General features: G+C 54.6%; 1 protein-coding gene across 5 annotated transcripts in view; it reads right to left on the bottom strand.

The window, feature by feature from the left end:
• Positions 1-1,207: 1,207 nt before the first annotated feature.
• The window catches only part of HM13 (histocompatibility minor 13), a 39,277-nt gene continuing 24,145 nt past the window's right edge, over positions 1,208-16,339 (bottom strand). For 2 of the 5 annotated variants that reach the window (XR_006960122.1, XR_006960121.1), the window contains exons 8-13: positions 14,580-14,663; positions 11,436-11,472; positions 8,747-8,849; positions 4,447-4,532; positions 2,525-2,727; positions 1,590-1,677 (exon numbers count right to left, since the gene is read on the bottom strand). Coding sequence is in view for 3 of the 5 variants with exons in the window: in XM_047068004.1 (XP_046923960.1) it covers positions 1,575-1,677; positions 2,581-2,727; positions 4,447-4,532; positions 8,747-8,849; positions 11,436-11,472; positions 14,580-14,663 (560 nt within the window). In the remaining 2 variants the exon portion in view is untranslated. Of the gene's footprint in view, positions 1,678-2,524; positions 2,728-4,446; positions 4,533-8,746; positions 8,850-11,435; positions 11,473-14,579; positions 14,664-16,339 lie in introns of all 5 variants that reach the window. The other 3 variants (XM_047068003.1, XM_047068002.1, XM_047068004.1) reach the window with 2 other exon arrangements.

Consider the following 16,339-nt stretch of genomic DNA (forward strand, 5'->3'; position numbering starts at 1 on the left):
AAAGTCCTTAGGAACTTTGGAATTCAGCGTGGATTGCTTGAGGTCATATCCACCTCCGTGGGCAACCCACCTCAATTGTCTCATTTGCACAAGGGGACTAATACTAGCACCTGGAGCCTAAGACGGAAATGAAGTGAAACCCCGTATGGAGGTGTGATTATTACAGAGATACTTCCTATTCTCTGCTCATACTTGTCTTCTGGCCACCTCCAAACTGTCTGGAAGCCACTGTTATTTCCAGCCTTTGAACCCGAAGCTTGGGCAGGAGAGCTCTGGAATGGGAGTTGGAGGCCTGAGTCTCAGACTGGTGGTCACCCCCTCCCACTTGTTTCTCCACCCAGTGACCCCGCACCAGGCAGGTGGAGAAGGGCGGTGCCCATGCCTCGCCTGGTCCACTGGAGATTCTCCTACAGGTCTGGGCTGCTTGCTGTCTTCAGCAAACTTTGGAGAAACGCTGGCTCTGAGATCTCCAGCTCTCGGGCCTGGATCACCTCCCAAAAGCACTGGGCCTCCTGTCCTCCCACTCCAGCCTCTCAGGGGCCCTGGCCCCTGTGCTGTGAGTGGCGTCAATGTGGGGGTGGGGTGGGGTGGGTGGCTTCTAGCAACAGCATCTTCCTGGCCTTGCACAGTCATTGTGGGAACAACCCTGGGAATGAGCAGAATAGGAATGATGGGGGCTTGATCTCCAGGGTGACCTAGAGTCCAAGTGCTCTCCAGCTGAAGCCATATGGACATCAGGCCCAGAGAAGCAGGCTCCTGCCAGCCTGGGAATAAAATTTAAACTCATCCCTGGGGTCCATGAGGCCCTGCACATTTCACTAGCTTTGCAGATTCTGGTCCCCTTGCAGAGTCAGGTCGGCTTTTTGGTACTTTCCTTGTGGACTTGCTGGGATGGGTGGGTGACACATAGAGCACCTGTCCCACAGCCTCATAGCCCCCAAATGTTGGAGGAAGTGGCAAGGAGAACTGAAAGGGTGGGGGTGGGGGTGGGGGGAAATGAAGGCAGGCTCGTGGGCCCCCTCTGCTGGCTAGAGGGTATCCACGGGAGGCTGAGCTAGCCAGGCACTGGGTGGGCATCCAGGAGTATGGAAGGACCTGGAGGTCGGGGCCTCTCCCCCAGGTTGTGAGAGTTCACAGTCCCCAGGAAGGGGCTTGCAGGGAAGTTTCTGGGTGGGAGGGTGAGAGCTAGTAAAGTCAATGCAAGATGCTGGGTGCAGAGAACCCCTCCAGGGGCACAGTGGCCTGCCCGGGCAATGGGATGAATTTTTAATGTAAGGCAAAGTCAGTCCACGATACAAAAGTCTAAAAATCAGACCCACTTTTCCCACCTGGCCTCTGGGAGGGTGGGGGAGTTTGGGGGCTTCCTTTGCCTGCAGGGGATGTGAAGGGGCAGAAGGCGGCCAGAGAAGGGGGAAGAGGGAATCAGGCCATGGGAGGCCCTGCTGGAGGGATCCTGCTGCCCCCGCCCCTCTCCCGGAGCTGCCAGGCCTCCTGCGCCCTCTGCCCGTGCAGGCCTATGCTGGTCCGTCCCCGCCTGCCTGGTCTGGCCCTCAGAGGGTCAGGCACCAGCCGCATCATTTCTCCTTCTTCTCCAGCCCCTTCGATGCCGAGGCCTCTGTTCCCTCTTTGGATCCCTCTGTCACTGCTGCTGGATCCTTAGGATTTGACTCTTCATAACTGACCAAAAAACAAAACAATAAAAAAACAACACCTTTAGAGGAGGCGGAGGGCAGAATCTCTGGGCCCCGCCTCCCCACCATCCCAGGAAAATCCCTGGCCACACGAGGAACACCAGCCTGGCATCCATGGCCCAGCATCTTCCAGTACTTGGCCCTGGCCCCACTGTATGCCCTCCTCAGACAGGCTGCTCTCTCCTTTCTCTGTGCCTGGTGGTGCCACGAGGTGGCAAGGGCAGTGGCAGATGGAAGAAGGGCTGGTTGGGCTTGGGTGGACTAACTTTAAGCTTCTTGAACTTTCCACTGGAGAGAGTGGGGAAAAAATGGGGCAACCAGGACGAGGCTATGGAGATGGGCTGCTTCCCAGAGCACATGGCAAGGGTCAAACAACTCAGCCCCAGGGGTGCAGGCAGGTAGGGGATTGCTCCACTGGCAAGTAGCAAGGTGCCACTCTCAAAGGCCACCACCCTGGCTTAGCTCTTGCTATGGGCCCCATTTATCGAACAACTGAGTTCACACCAAGGATAGTACCTGTATCTCTTCCCCAGGTGAACCCCATGAGGCAGGAATGTGCCCACTTACAGATGAACAGAGCGAGGCTCCGGGAGAGGAAAGTGATCTGCCCAGGGTTACATGTAAGAATATCTACTCCTGGACGACAAGGGCTGTACTGTCCGCTCTCTCGCATGAGCCCCACGCTACCGGTGAGGACAGTGAGGTTCTAGAGCCCTGCTCCCGGCCCTGAGGCTGGGTGTAGTGACTGCCTCATGGCTGTGGAGGTGCCACTTGCTGCCTGCCCCTGGCAATGCTCCCTGCCCCGTACACTGGAGCTGGGATGTCTGCCCTACCTTGGGCCCCGGGGCAGTGGGGGGAAGCGGGCAGGTGGACACCCGCCGGGCATTACATGGCGCTGGGATTCTGCGGGCGCCGGCGGCGAGGGCCAGCTAGCTTCTGCTGCATGGAGTCGGCCAGGCTGGCTGGGGAGCCCGAGACTGTGGGGAAGTGGGTGAGTCTCGGGGTGTGAGGCAGGATTTCCGCCGAGGACTCGTAGCTGTGTGAGAGACAGAGAAGACAGAAAAAAGAGATGGAGAGGAAAAGACGGGGGAGGACAGAGACTTCTCTTGCAATGAGCAGGGAGCAGAGCCGTGTCTTAATTTTGTCTTCCTCTGCACTTTTGGACTCCGTGGAAAGAAGCCGGAATTACTAGGAGAATAAAATGATGCACCCGTACAAGGGGACACTATGCCGCTGTGCAAAAGAGCAAGGATGCTCTAGATGTGCACGTGCTGCTGCAGAAACGTCTCTGAGATCTACCGTGGTGTGAAAAACCCAGATGCAGAATGCTCGGAGAGGGCCACCAGCTGTGCAGGAGCGTGCACGCGCACACGTGCTGTTAGGAGCAAAGTGTTCTCGGAACGTCTATGCGACAGAGCTCTGAGATGGCTGGGGTGTCAGGGGGTTTTCCTTTCCATGGCTATGAAATTTGGAGCCATGTGACTGTGTTACCTATTTAAAAATAAACAAGTGAATAAAAAAAGAGAGAGCCTCGTAAGGGAAAAGTAAAATAAAAGGTAAGGTGGAGAATTAGGGAGAGATGGAGAAAGAGAGAGACCACCTGCTTTTTCACCTTAACCAGAGGATATCCTGGGGGTGGGGGCAGAAGGGGTGTAGAGTGCCTAAGTGGTAGAATATTCAGGGGAGCCCAGCACCGAACAGGTGCCCTGGCTGTGGATATTCAGAGCTTGGCCCAGTGTGGGACTGGGACTGGCGGGAGGGGGTTACCCCAAGGCAGGGGGGTGGCGGAGAATGGATGGGCCAGAGGGTGAGGGCAGGTGCTAAGCTCAGACATCAGATCCCACCCCTGCCCCCAGATCTGCCTCCAAGTTCATCCCCCAGCCTTGCGTGAGTCCGCAGGGCTTTGCCCGGCCAGGAGATTCGGGCAGGCAGGTTGGGAGCCTGGGGCTTCTAGGCAAGACAGGGAGGGCAGAGGCAGGTACGGGGGAGGGGGTGAGTCACAGGTTCCCCTGCAGGCAGCCAGGTGCACAGATGGCCCTGGCAGGCACTCGAGGGACAACTTGGAGGCCAGGCAGGTGGAGCTGGGTGGAAGGCCCCCGAGTGGGCAGCTTCAGTCGCAGCTGGCAGCTATTTCTGGGTCCCTGGCAGGCGGGGTCAGTGGTGCTGGGGAACAGACACCTGTCAGAGTCACGCAGGCCTTGGGGTATGGGTGGGGCTGTGCACAGGGCGTGGCAGGTGTGCGTATGGCCACGGGGAAGGGGTATGTGTGTGAGTGAGACATTGGCTGAGACAGAGCTGTGGGTCAGAGCCATTGAGGCGGCTCAACAGGGACTGACATTTGATTTCCAACCTGGGGCACCTCCCACCACACTAGGATCCTCCCTATTACTCACATGGGAAAGCTGAGGTCGGGGAAAGGAAGGACATGCCTGAAGTCATGTGGCAGAGTCAGGCTGGGAACCCAGGGCTCCTGACAGTGGGGCAGCCTGGGGGGAAACTCTCCCAGCCAGTCCCTTCTCAAGACCCAGCAGGCATCTGGATGTGGGGGCTGCCTCCCCCTGGCTCTCAGCCCGAGGAAAGGTGCCCGCTGGCGCCACAGGCCAGGCACCCACATGCTGGCAGAAAGGACAAGAGGTGGGCTGGTGGCAGGAACAATGTTCCCCTGGAGACGTGTACAAGCAGCCCCGGCAGGCCCCACTAGCTGCCTGCAGGTGCACCTGGGCCATGCGGACGTCCGCCCCCTGCCCTGCCTTACCTGAACATCTCTGTCACTTCTCCCTTGGCCAGTGCCACCAGGACGGGAAAGCCGATGCAGGCGGGGACCAGGTATAGAAGGGCAGGCTATGAGAGAACAGAGGCTGGTGACAAAATGCTGTATAGGGTACCTGCTCAGGGCCACGCGCATCACTCCAACCCTCTTCTGGGAGCAACTGAGGGACAGTGACTGCCCAGGTTCCCAGAGCAAGTCAGTGGCTGGGCCCTTACCTGGGGCTCCTGGCTCTCTGACCAGGCTGCTCCTCCTTGGGAGGGAATGCAAGGAACCCAAAGAAACTCAAGCATGCAGGGCTTTAAGGGTCCCCAGGAGTCTGGCTGGCAGTATCCTAATCACCTGGGACATCAGGTTCAAACAAACAACCTCCTGGGTGGGTCCTAGTCCCAGAGACTAGGGGGGTGGCTGAGAACAGATGAGCCAGAGGGTGAGGGCAGGTGCCGAGCTCAGGCTTCGGATCTCGCCCCTGCTTCCCGAGTCTGAGGGTGGAAGTCTGCGTCCTTAACAAACACTCCAGGAGCTGTTGTTACAATAACATGACCCAGGCAGTCTGGCTCCAGAGCCTGTGTGTGGAGACTCCTGCTGAAGCTGGGTTTGGAGGGCAGGATGGAGCATGTGCTGGACACACTATGCCGAGCTCAGCCTCCCAAGGAACACTTCAGCCCATCTCCAATTCCCTATGACCATCCTCTTGTTCACAGGAGGAAGGCTGAGGCTTCGGGAGGACAGGGGACAGCACAGGCCTCAGCTATTAAATGGTAAACTGGGGACTGAACCTATTCTTTTCCCCACAGCATCCGAAAGTTGGACATTACTGCCCAGCCCTCCATGACCACCAATGCTCCCAAGGGCCTGAAGACCCCGTGAGACGTGACCCCACTTCCTTCTCCAATGTCACCTGACCTGCCCTACTCTGGCCACAATGACCTGGTTTTGGTCCTCCTTGTCACCTCCAGCCACAAGACCTCTGCACCGGCAGTTTCTGCTGCCTGCGATGCTCTCCCACCTTTGCCTAGACTCCTCCTCCTTGGATCTCTGCTCAGTTTTATTTCTCCGGGGAAACCTTCCCTGGCACGGAGCCAGGCCCCCTTGTTATCCACTCTCAAGGCCCCCTGCAGCATTCTCTGGCAATGTGGAGTGGAACACTGCTATATCATTGCAGACTTCAGCCTCTCTGCTGCTAGGCTGTGAACTTCATGAGGGCTGGGTCCACAGCCGTCTTGGTCACTGCTCTATTCCTGGCATTTCAGGAGGAGGCCTGGTAAATCCTAAGCAAGCAGCTTCTTCATGGGTGCTCGCAAAGTTAAGAAGGTGTCTTGTAGATGTAAGGTGAGACCTCACTCCGAAGGGGAAGCCAGCCCCTGCTCAGAGGACAGGACTCCAGAGCCCCCCAAGCCTGACCTTCAGACCATTTCTTGGCACCTGCCACGCATGGGTCATGAACCACACCGCTTCATATGTATTACTTTTGGAGCTAGTAACACAATCTGAGTTCTACAGACGATGCTACTGAGGTTTAGATAAGGAGAAATGATTCACCCAAGGCCACTCGAGGTGTGTAAATGGCTGAGCTTTTCTCACTATATTAGGTGTTTGCTGAGTCAGGACTTGGGTGAGTTAGGCTTTAGGCCTTTTGGAGAGCGATAGAAATGACAATGACTAAAGTCCACACCAAAACCTGTGAAAGGCAGCCACAGCAGTACTCAGAGGAAAATCTATAACTCTAGGTGCATTTATTAGAAAACACCAAAGACTTGAAATAATTTTAACTTTCAAGTCAAGAAGCCAGAAAAGAATAAAACACCAAAAAGTAGAAAGCAAATAATGAAGGCAAGAAGCAGAAATTTGTGAAACAGAAAATGAAATAAATACAAACTTAATAGAATTTAATTCCTGAAAAGATCTCCTTATACTTTACAGATGAAGAGACTGAAGATCAGAGGAGGGAAAGGACTGCCCTAATCACACAGCTGGCCAGGATGTGGCTCCAGGGGCCTCTGTCTCTAAGTCACCAGCACCAGGCTGGGCAAAGTACAGGGCTTCCCGGGGGAGGGTGGGAGAAGTGTGGCTCCCTCCAGGCCTGCCTCACTTGAGGGCCGGGGGCCACTGAGGCTCCTCTGAGAGGTGGCGACTTTGCTATCATCACAGGAATACACGCCTACTATTTTCCTTCCTCTCAAGGCACCAAGGAACCTCTCCAAAATTGGCGCTAAGGAGAGGCTAGGATGTATAGCTTGGGATGGTGAACTGGGTGTCAGGCTCCTGGCTTTCCATCTGGCCTCTGCTCTACTGTGTGACCACAGCTAAACCGCTTCCCTCTCTCTGTACAATGAGGACACTTGATCATCTTGGAGGGGGCTTTTCTAGGAGGCTGCCAGACCCCTGGCTTGGAGCGGGTTTTTGGTAGAGGCTACATGGGTTGAAAACCACTTAAGCAGCACCACTGGGACTTCCACCTAGGGAATTACTGGCACTGGGATTGCCTGTGTCATGGAGAGGAAGAGGGTCTTCAAGAAACAGGCTGCCCTTGTGTCCTGGATCCCCTTCCCAAGATTTGCAGGGGGAGGCCCAGGTGGATGACGGGGCAATGGCTGCGCTGCTGCTTAGGGGGCAGCACAGGCCTGGGGCCAGGGCCCAGCTTAACTTGCTGTATGACCCAGGAAGTCTCCTTTTCTCTCTGGCCTACAGTGTCTCTGCACAGAGGACCACCTCTCCAGCCAGTATGGGAGCTCCCAACCGGATCCTCGAGTCTAGCCCAGGCAGCGGGCTAGGCTGCCACCTGGTGGCCTCTGGGGGAATGGCTCCGGGCCTGGAATCTGGGCTGGGAGCAGAGACCTCCCAGACGACTCTGAGTTCGTCCCCCAAGCCAGGCCCAGTCAGTCTCGGAGACCTTCTTGTCAGGTGTGTGTCACTCTCGGCTTGCAGGCCATTTGGGGTAGAAGTGAATAAGACATGGCTCCTCACTGGTTCTTGGTTTCTCTACCTATAGGCTAGGGGCCTCTGGCCCTTGGACATTCTGTAGAAAGAGACTACTATTTGGTTCATAAACATCATAGGTACTGTAGGAACTAAATGAGTTAATGAGCAAAAGGGTTTAGCACAGCGCCTGGCACAGAGTAACTGCTCAACAAACAGCTCTTGTGATTAATTCAAAGGTGGCTTCTCTGTGGCTGGTGCCCTGGGGAGGGGAGAAAGCGGGGGAGCAGAGGCAGTGGAGGATGGAGGGGACAGTGACAACAATGACAGCTACTACTACCTGGGCCAGGCACAACTGTGAGCACTTTCCTTACGCTAACTCATTTCGTCCTCAAAAAACTCCAAGCTAGCTACGATTAACTAATCTCACTTTTTTTTTCTTAATTAACTACCACAGGAAATCAAGCAGGACTTCTGCAACCTGCCCACAGTCCTGCTCTGAACAGATGGGGGAGTCTGGACTTCCTCCCCCGAGTCCCCTTGGCCTTCATTTCACCCAGCCTCTCCCACTGCCAGGGGTTCAGAGTCTGGGCTTGGTTTCCACATGTCACAATCTGGGATCCTTGCTCTAGCACATGCTTGCCATGTGGCACCTGACTTCCAATTCCCTTACCTGCTCGTGAGGACCCTCGGGAAGAACTGAATGGAGACTGGTGTATGGGAAGGGCCCTGCTTTCCAGTACTCAGCAAGCCCATCTGCTGGCGGTCTCCTCCTTGTCGCCCCCTCCTCAGGTCTCAATAAAAGCTCTCAGCCCTCATCCACCCTGCTTCACTCTGCGGCGGCTCAGTACCCATCTTGATGGGAGGAGGAAGCAGACGCTGGATGCTTGGGGAGTCAGGGAGGGCCCCGAACAGCTTCTCCCTCATCCGGTAGGGTGGGCACCGGGCTGAAACACTCAACACCCACCCGACACTGTTCCACTGGCCCCACTCCTGAGGCTCATAAGCTGCAGCCTCTCTTTCCCAGGCTCCCTGCAGTAGGGGCCATGTGACCCTGATCTGGCCCATGAGATTCGAGCAAAAATCTGACAAGTGTTCCGGGAGAGGTTCTGCCTTCCTGATGAAGGCCACAGGCGTGGCTGGTATCCGTGCTCCTCTCCCTTGCCACTCATGTGCCTGTGCTCCCTGGAGAAGCAGCAGCATCCTGCCATGGGGGAAAGGCCAAGGGTCACAGACGTGCGCACTCTGACATCGTTGGGAGCACCTACCTCTGGGTTGCTTGTGTATGCGACAGACAAGCCCCAGGTATGTAAGTCCCTACTACCTGCAGTGAGAACATTCCCGAGGCACCGAGCACAGTCCTACTCACCTGAGCGTGCTTGAAGATGTGCATGATGAAGATGGTAAGGCCCAGGCCGAAGATGTAAGCCGCGAAGCTGGTGTAGAAGTACGTGTGGGTGTTCTTCTTTAAGCTTCAAGAAGGTGTGGGGAGAAAGAGGAGGAGGGTTAGTTACAGGCATGGGAGCAGCGCCACCTCTTCTGTGGGGAGAGCCTCCATGGAGGCTGGCTGGGACGGCTGAGAGTTTGGCACTGGCTGTGTATTCAGGTGCTGCCCCAGCCGTATGTCTTTGGACAAGTCACTTTCCTTCTTTAGGCCTCAGTTTACTCATCTGCAAAACGGGAAAACCACGACCCATCTGCTCAGTGGTTGCGAATATCAAGCGCCATGACCTGTAACAGTGGCTTTAAGACTTCAGCCAACATACAAGTTCCCTAGAAAGCTTGTAAAAAATCCCTCAAAACCAAAAAAACAGCAGACTTTCAGGTCCAAATCCCAGGGAATCTGATTAAATAGGTCTAGGGCAAGGACCAGGAATCTGCATTTTTATTTATTAAAAAAATTTTTTTTAATGTTTTATTTATTTTTGAGACAGAGACAGACCATGAACAGCAGAGAGAGAAAGAGGAAACAGAATCCAAAGCAGCCTCCAGGCTCTGAGCTGTCAGCACAGAGCCCAATGCAGGGCTCAAACCCACTAACTGTGAGATCATGACCTGAGTCAAAGTTGGACACTTAACCAACAGAGCCACCCAGGCGCCCCCAGGAATCTGCATTTTTAAAAATTATTTTTCATATATTTTTTAAAGTTTATTTTTGAGAGAGAGAGGGAAGGAATGCGAGTGGGGGGGAGGGGCAGAGAGAGAGGGAGACATCTGATCCGAAGTGGGCTCCACACTGACAGCAGAGAGCCCCATGTAGGGCTTAAGCCCATGAACCATGAGATCGTGACCTGAGCTGAAGTCAGGCACTCAACCAACTGAACCACCCAGGCGCCCCTACATTAAAAAATATATATTTATTTTGAGAAAGAGAAAGCACATGCAGACGAGTCGGGGAGGGGCAGAGAGAGGAGAGAGAGAATTCCAAGCAGGTACTGTGCTGTCAGCACATAGCCCGGATGCAGGGCTTGAACTCACGAACCATGAGATCATGACCTGAGCTGAAATCAAGAGTCAGATGCTTAACCGGCTGAGCCACCCAGGTGCCCAGGAATGTGCACTTTGAAAAACCACCCAGGAGAATCTCACATGGGGGAGTCATGCTTTGAGAAACACTGATGCAGAAGCTGCAAAGCTGAGTTATTACTTTTCAGTACAGTGGATGTAACAGTTCAGCAACCTGTTCTGTACGCTAAATAGACCCTGACTACCTTGGATAAAGTGCCAGTAGCTTCCTGGAGGCAATTCATCCAAGATCAGCCTCAGAAGGGCTGGATACATTGCCATGACGGGACTTCCCTTTCACATCAGCTCTATGACCTCCGTGTGTTCCCAGCACCATCTGTGGAGTGAATGAGTCCTTCCAGTCCTTTTTCTCCTTGTTCTGGCTGCTGCTGAGCCCAGAGCTGCAAGTGCTCTCGAAGCTATGCTGCCATGGACCCTGGGGTGAAGCTGACCACTTCGGGCATGCCGCCCGGATTCTGGAACCAGCTCTGAAGGGCTAGCTGATCCTGCAAATCCAGGCTAGGAAGGAGATCCCGCCTCCGAGGGTGCTGGCAGCCGAATGTGAATCTGTGTCCCTAGCCAGTGGCCCAGGGACTCTCCTGGGGTTCTCTCTGTATTGCCTCTGAACAGCCAGGACTACAGCCAGTTGGCACAGATGTGACTCTACTTACAAACTGGCCAGGTCCCTTCCAAAGGCCGCCTGTAAGCCCATGTTCGTGAGCTCCGAGTGGTACCACACAAATAACCCAGATGTACGTCGGCAGGGTCAAGTTTCATAGGCCAATTCGATTTCAGTGACACTGGTACAGAGTTTCTTGCTATCACTGTCAACACCATTACTGCTTTTGCAACTACTGGGCACGAGGAGATTAAGAAAAGTTCATGAACCACCTCGAAATTCAGCATACATGCTGCCAGCCTTACACAGGGAAGACCGAGCGCCACCTGCTGGTGGGAGGCCCAGGGGCCCAAGTGCTTAGTTAACAGTGCAACCTCTTCTGTTGGAAGTGGGGACTCAAGTTGGCCCCCTTCCCTCTCCCTGTGCTCACTTCCTACAATGGACTGAAAAAATCTGAGTAAAGAGAGGGCGGGAGCAGCTAGAGCAGCTGGGATGCAGTGACCCGACCCTCGGTTGATAATACATGGTGACGGCTGACTGGGCTGCAGCTGGGTTGCCCTGAGGCCCTGTGCTTACTCCCTCCAGATTTTCTTGGTAATACACTACATTCAGAATGCGAAACTTTAGCACAGAAAGGTCAGCTCACTTGGCAAGGACACACAGTGAAAGCACTGTGAGTACCACTAGGACCTTTCGCGTTTAAATCTCTCGGACCGTGATCCTTTTTTCTTTCTGGCCGTAGGCTCCCTGAACACTCAGACGTCAAGTGCAGACAAAATCAGAATTGCACTGGCTGCCGTGGAGGTGGAGGGTCTGATCTCCAAGTTACTCTTCTGGGCGTCTGAAAGCCTCTGGGAAGCCCCTGGAGTACCTTGCCCAGAGAAGGCCCCCCCCACTCATGGAGCTTGAGGGCTAGAATTTCCAGGTAGCTTACCTGATGTCAAAACGTAGCAGCAAGGCAATGAAGATCCCTGTGGGCAGAGAGCCAGGGTTAGAAGGTGGCAGGGAAACTGGCACTCAGGAAGGCTCGGGGATGGAGTCCCCTGCCTGGGATGGGGAGGAGTGGGGGGTAGTAAACTAACACGCAACCGGGTCCCCAACCTCGTGTTCCCAGTCATGCAGCAATCACTGGGGAACAAGGGTGTGGCCAACACTGCCAACTGCCAGCAGAAATCCCGCTTCTCTGCCATCAGGCCACCTAGAACAATGAGAAGGTCCCAGGGGTTTGCTTTGGTCTGGGACCACACTGACCCGGCACCTCAGAGCACCACACTGTGTCACACTGGGCCCATCCACCCGTATGTGTCTTGAGGCCTCCTAAGTACCAGGCACTGTAGGCAACAGTAAGCAAGACCACTGCGCACACAGAACTCAGCTGAGGTGGCAGGAGGTAGACAAGCTGATCAAACAGTAACAAAATGCAATGTAAGATCATACCGTCAAAGGGTGCTTTCTGTGTCATGGGAAGGTCTATCAGGAGATATGCCAGGCTAGGGGGAGTGGAGGGAAAGAGGAAGGCAGGCTTCTTTGAGGAAGTGACACTTGCCAGGGAGAGGGAACGGCACGTGCAAAGGTCCCGGGGAAAGAGGGGCTGGAGTTGTGGCAGGGGTCAAGGCGCCAGCTGAGACTGCACGCAGCCCAGAGCAGGAGATGCAGGGGCTGGACCAGCCATGCAGGGAGGGCCATGGGGCACAAGGAGGAACTGGGTCTCCATCCTGACTAAGGGAACACGTGGAAGAATTAAATTACCAGCAGGGGAAAAACCTAAACAGATTCTGAAAACAAATCATGTGGCAATTGCTTGCTTGGAGGGAGTAGGAGCAAGAAGACCACCCGGAGGCCCTGGGGGAGCGCAGGAGAGGATTAACTCTGTCTACCCGCTGCACTCCTATTCGCACTTCAAAACCCAGCCCAGACACCCCCAAAAGCCAGAGTCCCAGAGACACAGCAGGCTAGCCCAGACTCTGTATGCTGTTCACATACCAATGTCTGTCCCCCTTACTGGTCTTTGGGCTCAGACAGGGCAAGGGCTGAATCTCATTTAGTTGAGAGTAGGCTCTCAAGAAACAAAACATTCTGTACTGATCAGAAGCACCGAATGGCAACATACGACTTTTTTATTTTATCTTATTTTTTACTTATATTTTTAAAAGATTCTATCCTTAAGCAATCTCTACACCCAATGTGGGGCTCGAACCTACAACTCCGAGATCAAGAGTCACGTGCTCTGCTGACTGAGCCCGCCAGGCGCCCTGACACAGGACTTATTTTAAATCGGGAAATCAATTAATCCTCCCTGAAGACCATGAGGCTGTGTGTGAGAAGGAGTGGGCGGGTGCAACGAGAAGATACATGCTGCCTTTCTGGAAACAAAGCTGGGAACCCAGTGCCCCCCCCCCCCCGCCCCCCACGGCCGAATTCTACATCTGCTCTCCTACCAATCCAGGGGCCAGAGTTCTGCTAAGAGCTTTCACTCCTAGTAACGCATCTGGTCCTCAAAACAACGGTCTGCAGCAACCCGTTATCCTCTGAAGAGCATCACTGGGGCGCTGTGAGGGTGCCATCAACCTCCACCTACAGAAATTGCTCAGAGACTTAGATACACAGGGACGTGCAGTGACGCCCCGTGCACGCCTCAAGTCCAGAACTATAGCCAACAAGGATACCGGGGAAGTCTGCGGGGGTGCCTGGGGCAGTCGGTGCCCTGCACAGTGGGTTGACTGCTTTCCAGGATTCAATTTCTTCTGTCTGACGGAACTTCGTCTCCCTGCCTCCCAGCACTGCAAATTATGGAAACTCCTGAGTTCAAGACCATACCCCCACGTGCCCAGGAACGTGAGCAAGTCTCTGAATCTCAGTTAACTCATCTGTAAAATGGAAATACCCTCTAGCTCCCTGGGCTGCTAGGAGCAGCAAAGACACTGTATGAAAAGCATCCGGCACGGTGGTGGGCATGAGACAGGTGCCTGGCAAATGGTAGCTGTGCTCATCATCCTCTTCTCACTGTAACCGCTCGTAGAGGGCAGTTCTGACAGTGAAGCCCTCTGTCTCTGCAGACAGACAACTTGACCTGAGTCCTGGCCCTGGCCCTGAGCCAGTGTGTGAAGGTGTGTTAAGTCCATTTACTTCTGAGCCTCAGTTCCCTCACTGGTAAAAGAGAAAACCGCTGCCTTACCGCACACAAAATCCCAAGTGTCACGACGGAAGTGCCTGTGCCACCTCAGGTTATTAGAACTGCTGTTACTTCTTCGAGTGAAGAATAGGTTGGCTTTTCATTTGTTCTTTCTTTCAAGCAAGCACCAGGGGTGCTTCTGATCCTTTGAGTCTGAGCCTCTGGACTACACGAACAAGTGTCCCCTTTGGACCCCTGTCACCAGGATGTGTGTATCCCGGGCACAGTCGCTGCAGCTACGCGCAGAGCAGCAGCTCTGAGCCTTCTGACTGGTGGTTCAGGCTGCCGGCACCCCAAGGCAAGGCTGTGGGCCCCCAGAGATGCATGCCCACAGCCACAGGTGCACTGGCGCCCACATGCAGACGGTTCAAAGGTCAGCTCATGTGGACGAGCAGGCGCGTGCCACACGTCCCTCTGCCCAGGGTACAGGAGCCCACGCTCACGGCGCCTGTGTCCACACACTCGGGCACATTCTCCTGGGAGCTGGGGGAGGAGGACCACAGGGGCCTTGGCAGTTCTAGCATATTGGTAATACCTATAAACATTGGCAAGGGAAGCGTACGTGTGTAGGTGTGAGAAGGGTCATGAACTGTGTTTTTCACAACATGGTTCGGTCGGCCACAGACACTTTTGCAGCTCAAGTAAGGTGTGTTCCGTCAGATCAGAAGCTCTGTGGGGACAGTCTCACTCACTGCCGTCCCTCCAGTACCCAGCTCAGGGCCAGGCATGTGACTGGCGCTCTACAATGTGTGCTGAGACCCTGGGCTGAGCCACGGGGTGGGTGTCTGGAATCGCCCGGCCTCACCCTTCCAGGTTCCCGGCAGGCGAGACTGTCTCACAGTGCTCCTGCCCCACCTTTCAGTCCCTCCACCACTCGCACTGCGGCCCCCACCCCATCCCCGTCACCTGGAATGACGATATCTCCAAGTCCCAGCATGGCAAAGTTGTCTGCCTCGAGGCCCTTCTCCAGCAGGTCCTGGGGAAACACCACTGTGGGGGGGGAGGTGGGGATGTAAGGAATCGGCGAAAGCCCAGCTCAGACCACCTCCCAGGCTCCCCACCTCTGTGACACAAAACTTGCACACCTGCGGTCAAGGGGGCAGGGGAAGTAAGAGGATGCTGACAGGTTGAACGGCAAAGCCTCCACCTGGAATCACGGCCGGTTAGAAGAGGAAGAATCGAAGCTAAGACTCACACACCATACCCTTTCGGTGACCTCTGATAGCTATGGAACCCTTTGGTTAAGTGGGATTGACCCTAAAGCCACATGTACAAATGAGACCAAAGAGCCCATGCAGTGCTGACTTCTCAAAGGCTTTCCGTCTCACTACAGCAGGGGTAGAGACAGGGGGTGGGCCTGGTCCGCAGCAGGGAGCACCCCGGCTATAGGCTCCTTCTGGATATGCTGAATGGAAAAGGCCACATTCCTACACTCTCTGTACTTAAAGCCCCCCCCCACTCGAAAACCACGCTGACCCACCTGCTTATTTATATAAACACACACTGAGATAAATGCCTCCTTCTGTGTGTCCAGTTATGGCAAGAGGTGGCTGTCACCGGACTTCACCTACAGCATCTTGCAAGCTATGCAGGAGAGCAATTAGGTGTGGGCTTCAGGGTCAGACTGAGTGGGTCTGAATCCTGGCTCTGCTTGTGATTTTGCACAGGTTACTTAACTGCTCTGTGCCTTAATTTTCTCATCTGTGAAACAGGTATAACAGAACTGACCCCATAGGGCTGTGTGAGGATCAGATGATTTGCACACGTTGTTAACCGTCACCCCATGCCTTCTTTTTTTAAATTTAATTTTGATATGTTTTTATTTATTTTTGAGAGAGAGCGAGCGAGCAGGGGAGGGGCAGAGAGAGGGAGTCACAGAATCTGGAGCAGGCCCCGGGCTCTGAGCTGTTAGCACAGACCCTGCTGTGGGGTCTAGCTCTGGCCAATGATATGTAAGCAGAGGTAAACTGGGGGAGGCTTGTGCCTCCCTAGCGAACACCGAGATGCCCTTCCCCTCCCACTTCTTCCCACACTGAATGCATAGTCACAGTGATTTACAGATCTCCTCATTCAATCTTTCCAATCCTGCTACCATCCACTTCGAAGTGGCGGATGTGGAAACCAGGCCCCAGAGAGGCGAAGTCTCTTGCCTAAGGCCACACAGCCAGCAAGTGTCAGATCTGGGATTCTAGACCAGGCAGCCTGACTTAACCACTGTGCTATCCTTCCTGAGCTCTACGCCTAGCAGCAGAGAGCAATGGGGCTTCTCCCCACGCTGGAACCCAAGTATGATAGTGTCACTTCCCCCTTCAGAGTCTTCCAGTAATTCACTCACCGCCCACTGGGCAGCCCAGGCTTCTTGGCACGATACTCTTGACTTCCCCAACCTGGCCTCTTTTCTGCTGCTCCCCTAAACTCAGCCATGAGAATCCCTCCCCGATTCTCTGCTCCCAGGGCCCTCCATGCATTTCTGTGCCTCTGCCCTTTGCATACTGCTCCCGCCTGCTCCGCAAACATGCGTTCATCCTTCATGAAAGCTTTCCTGGCACCCTGGCTGGCTTCATCTATCACAGCACGTGGGGAATAGCTGCTGTTCCGGCTGGCCCAGCATCTGTTCTCCTGCTGGAGAACTGCCTTGCTTTACATCCTTAGTTCTGGGGGACGGC

This window comes from Lynx rufus, unplaced genomic scaffold (assembly GCF_022079265.1).
Source record: "Lynx rufus isolate CCGP_SWC_20201006 ecotype Redwood Valley unplaced genomic scaffold, mLynRuf1.p SCAF_8, whole genome shotgun sequence".
Taxonomy (NCBI): domain Eukaryota; kingdom Metazoa; phylum Chordata; class Mammalia; order Carnivora; family Felidae; genus Lynx; species Lynx rufus.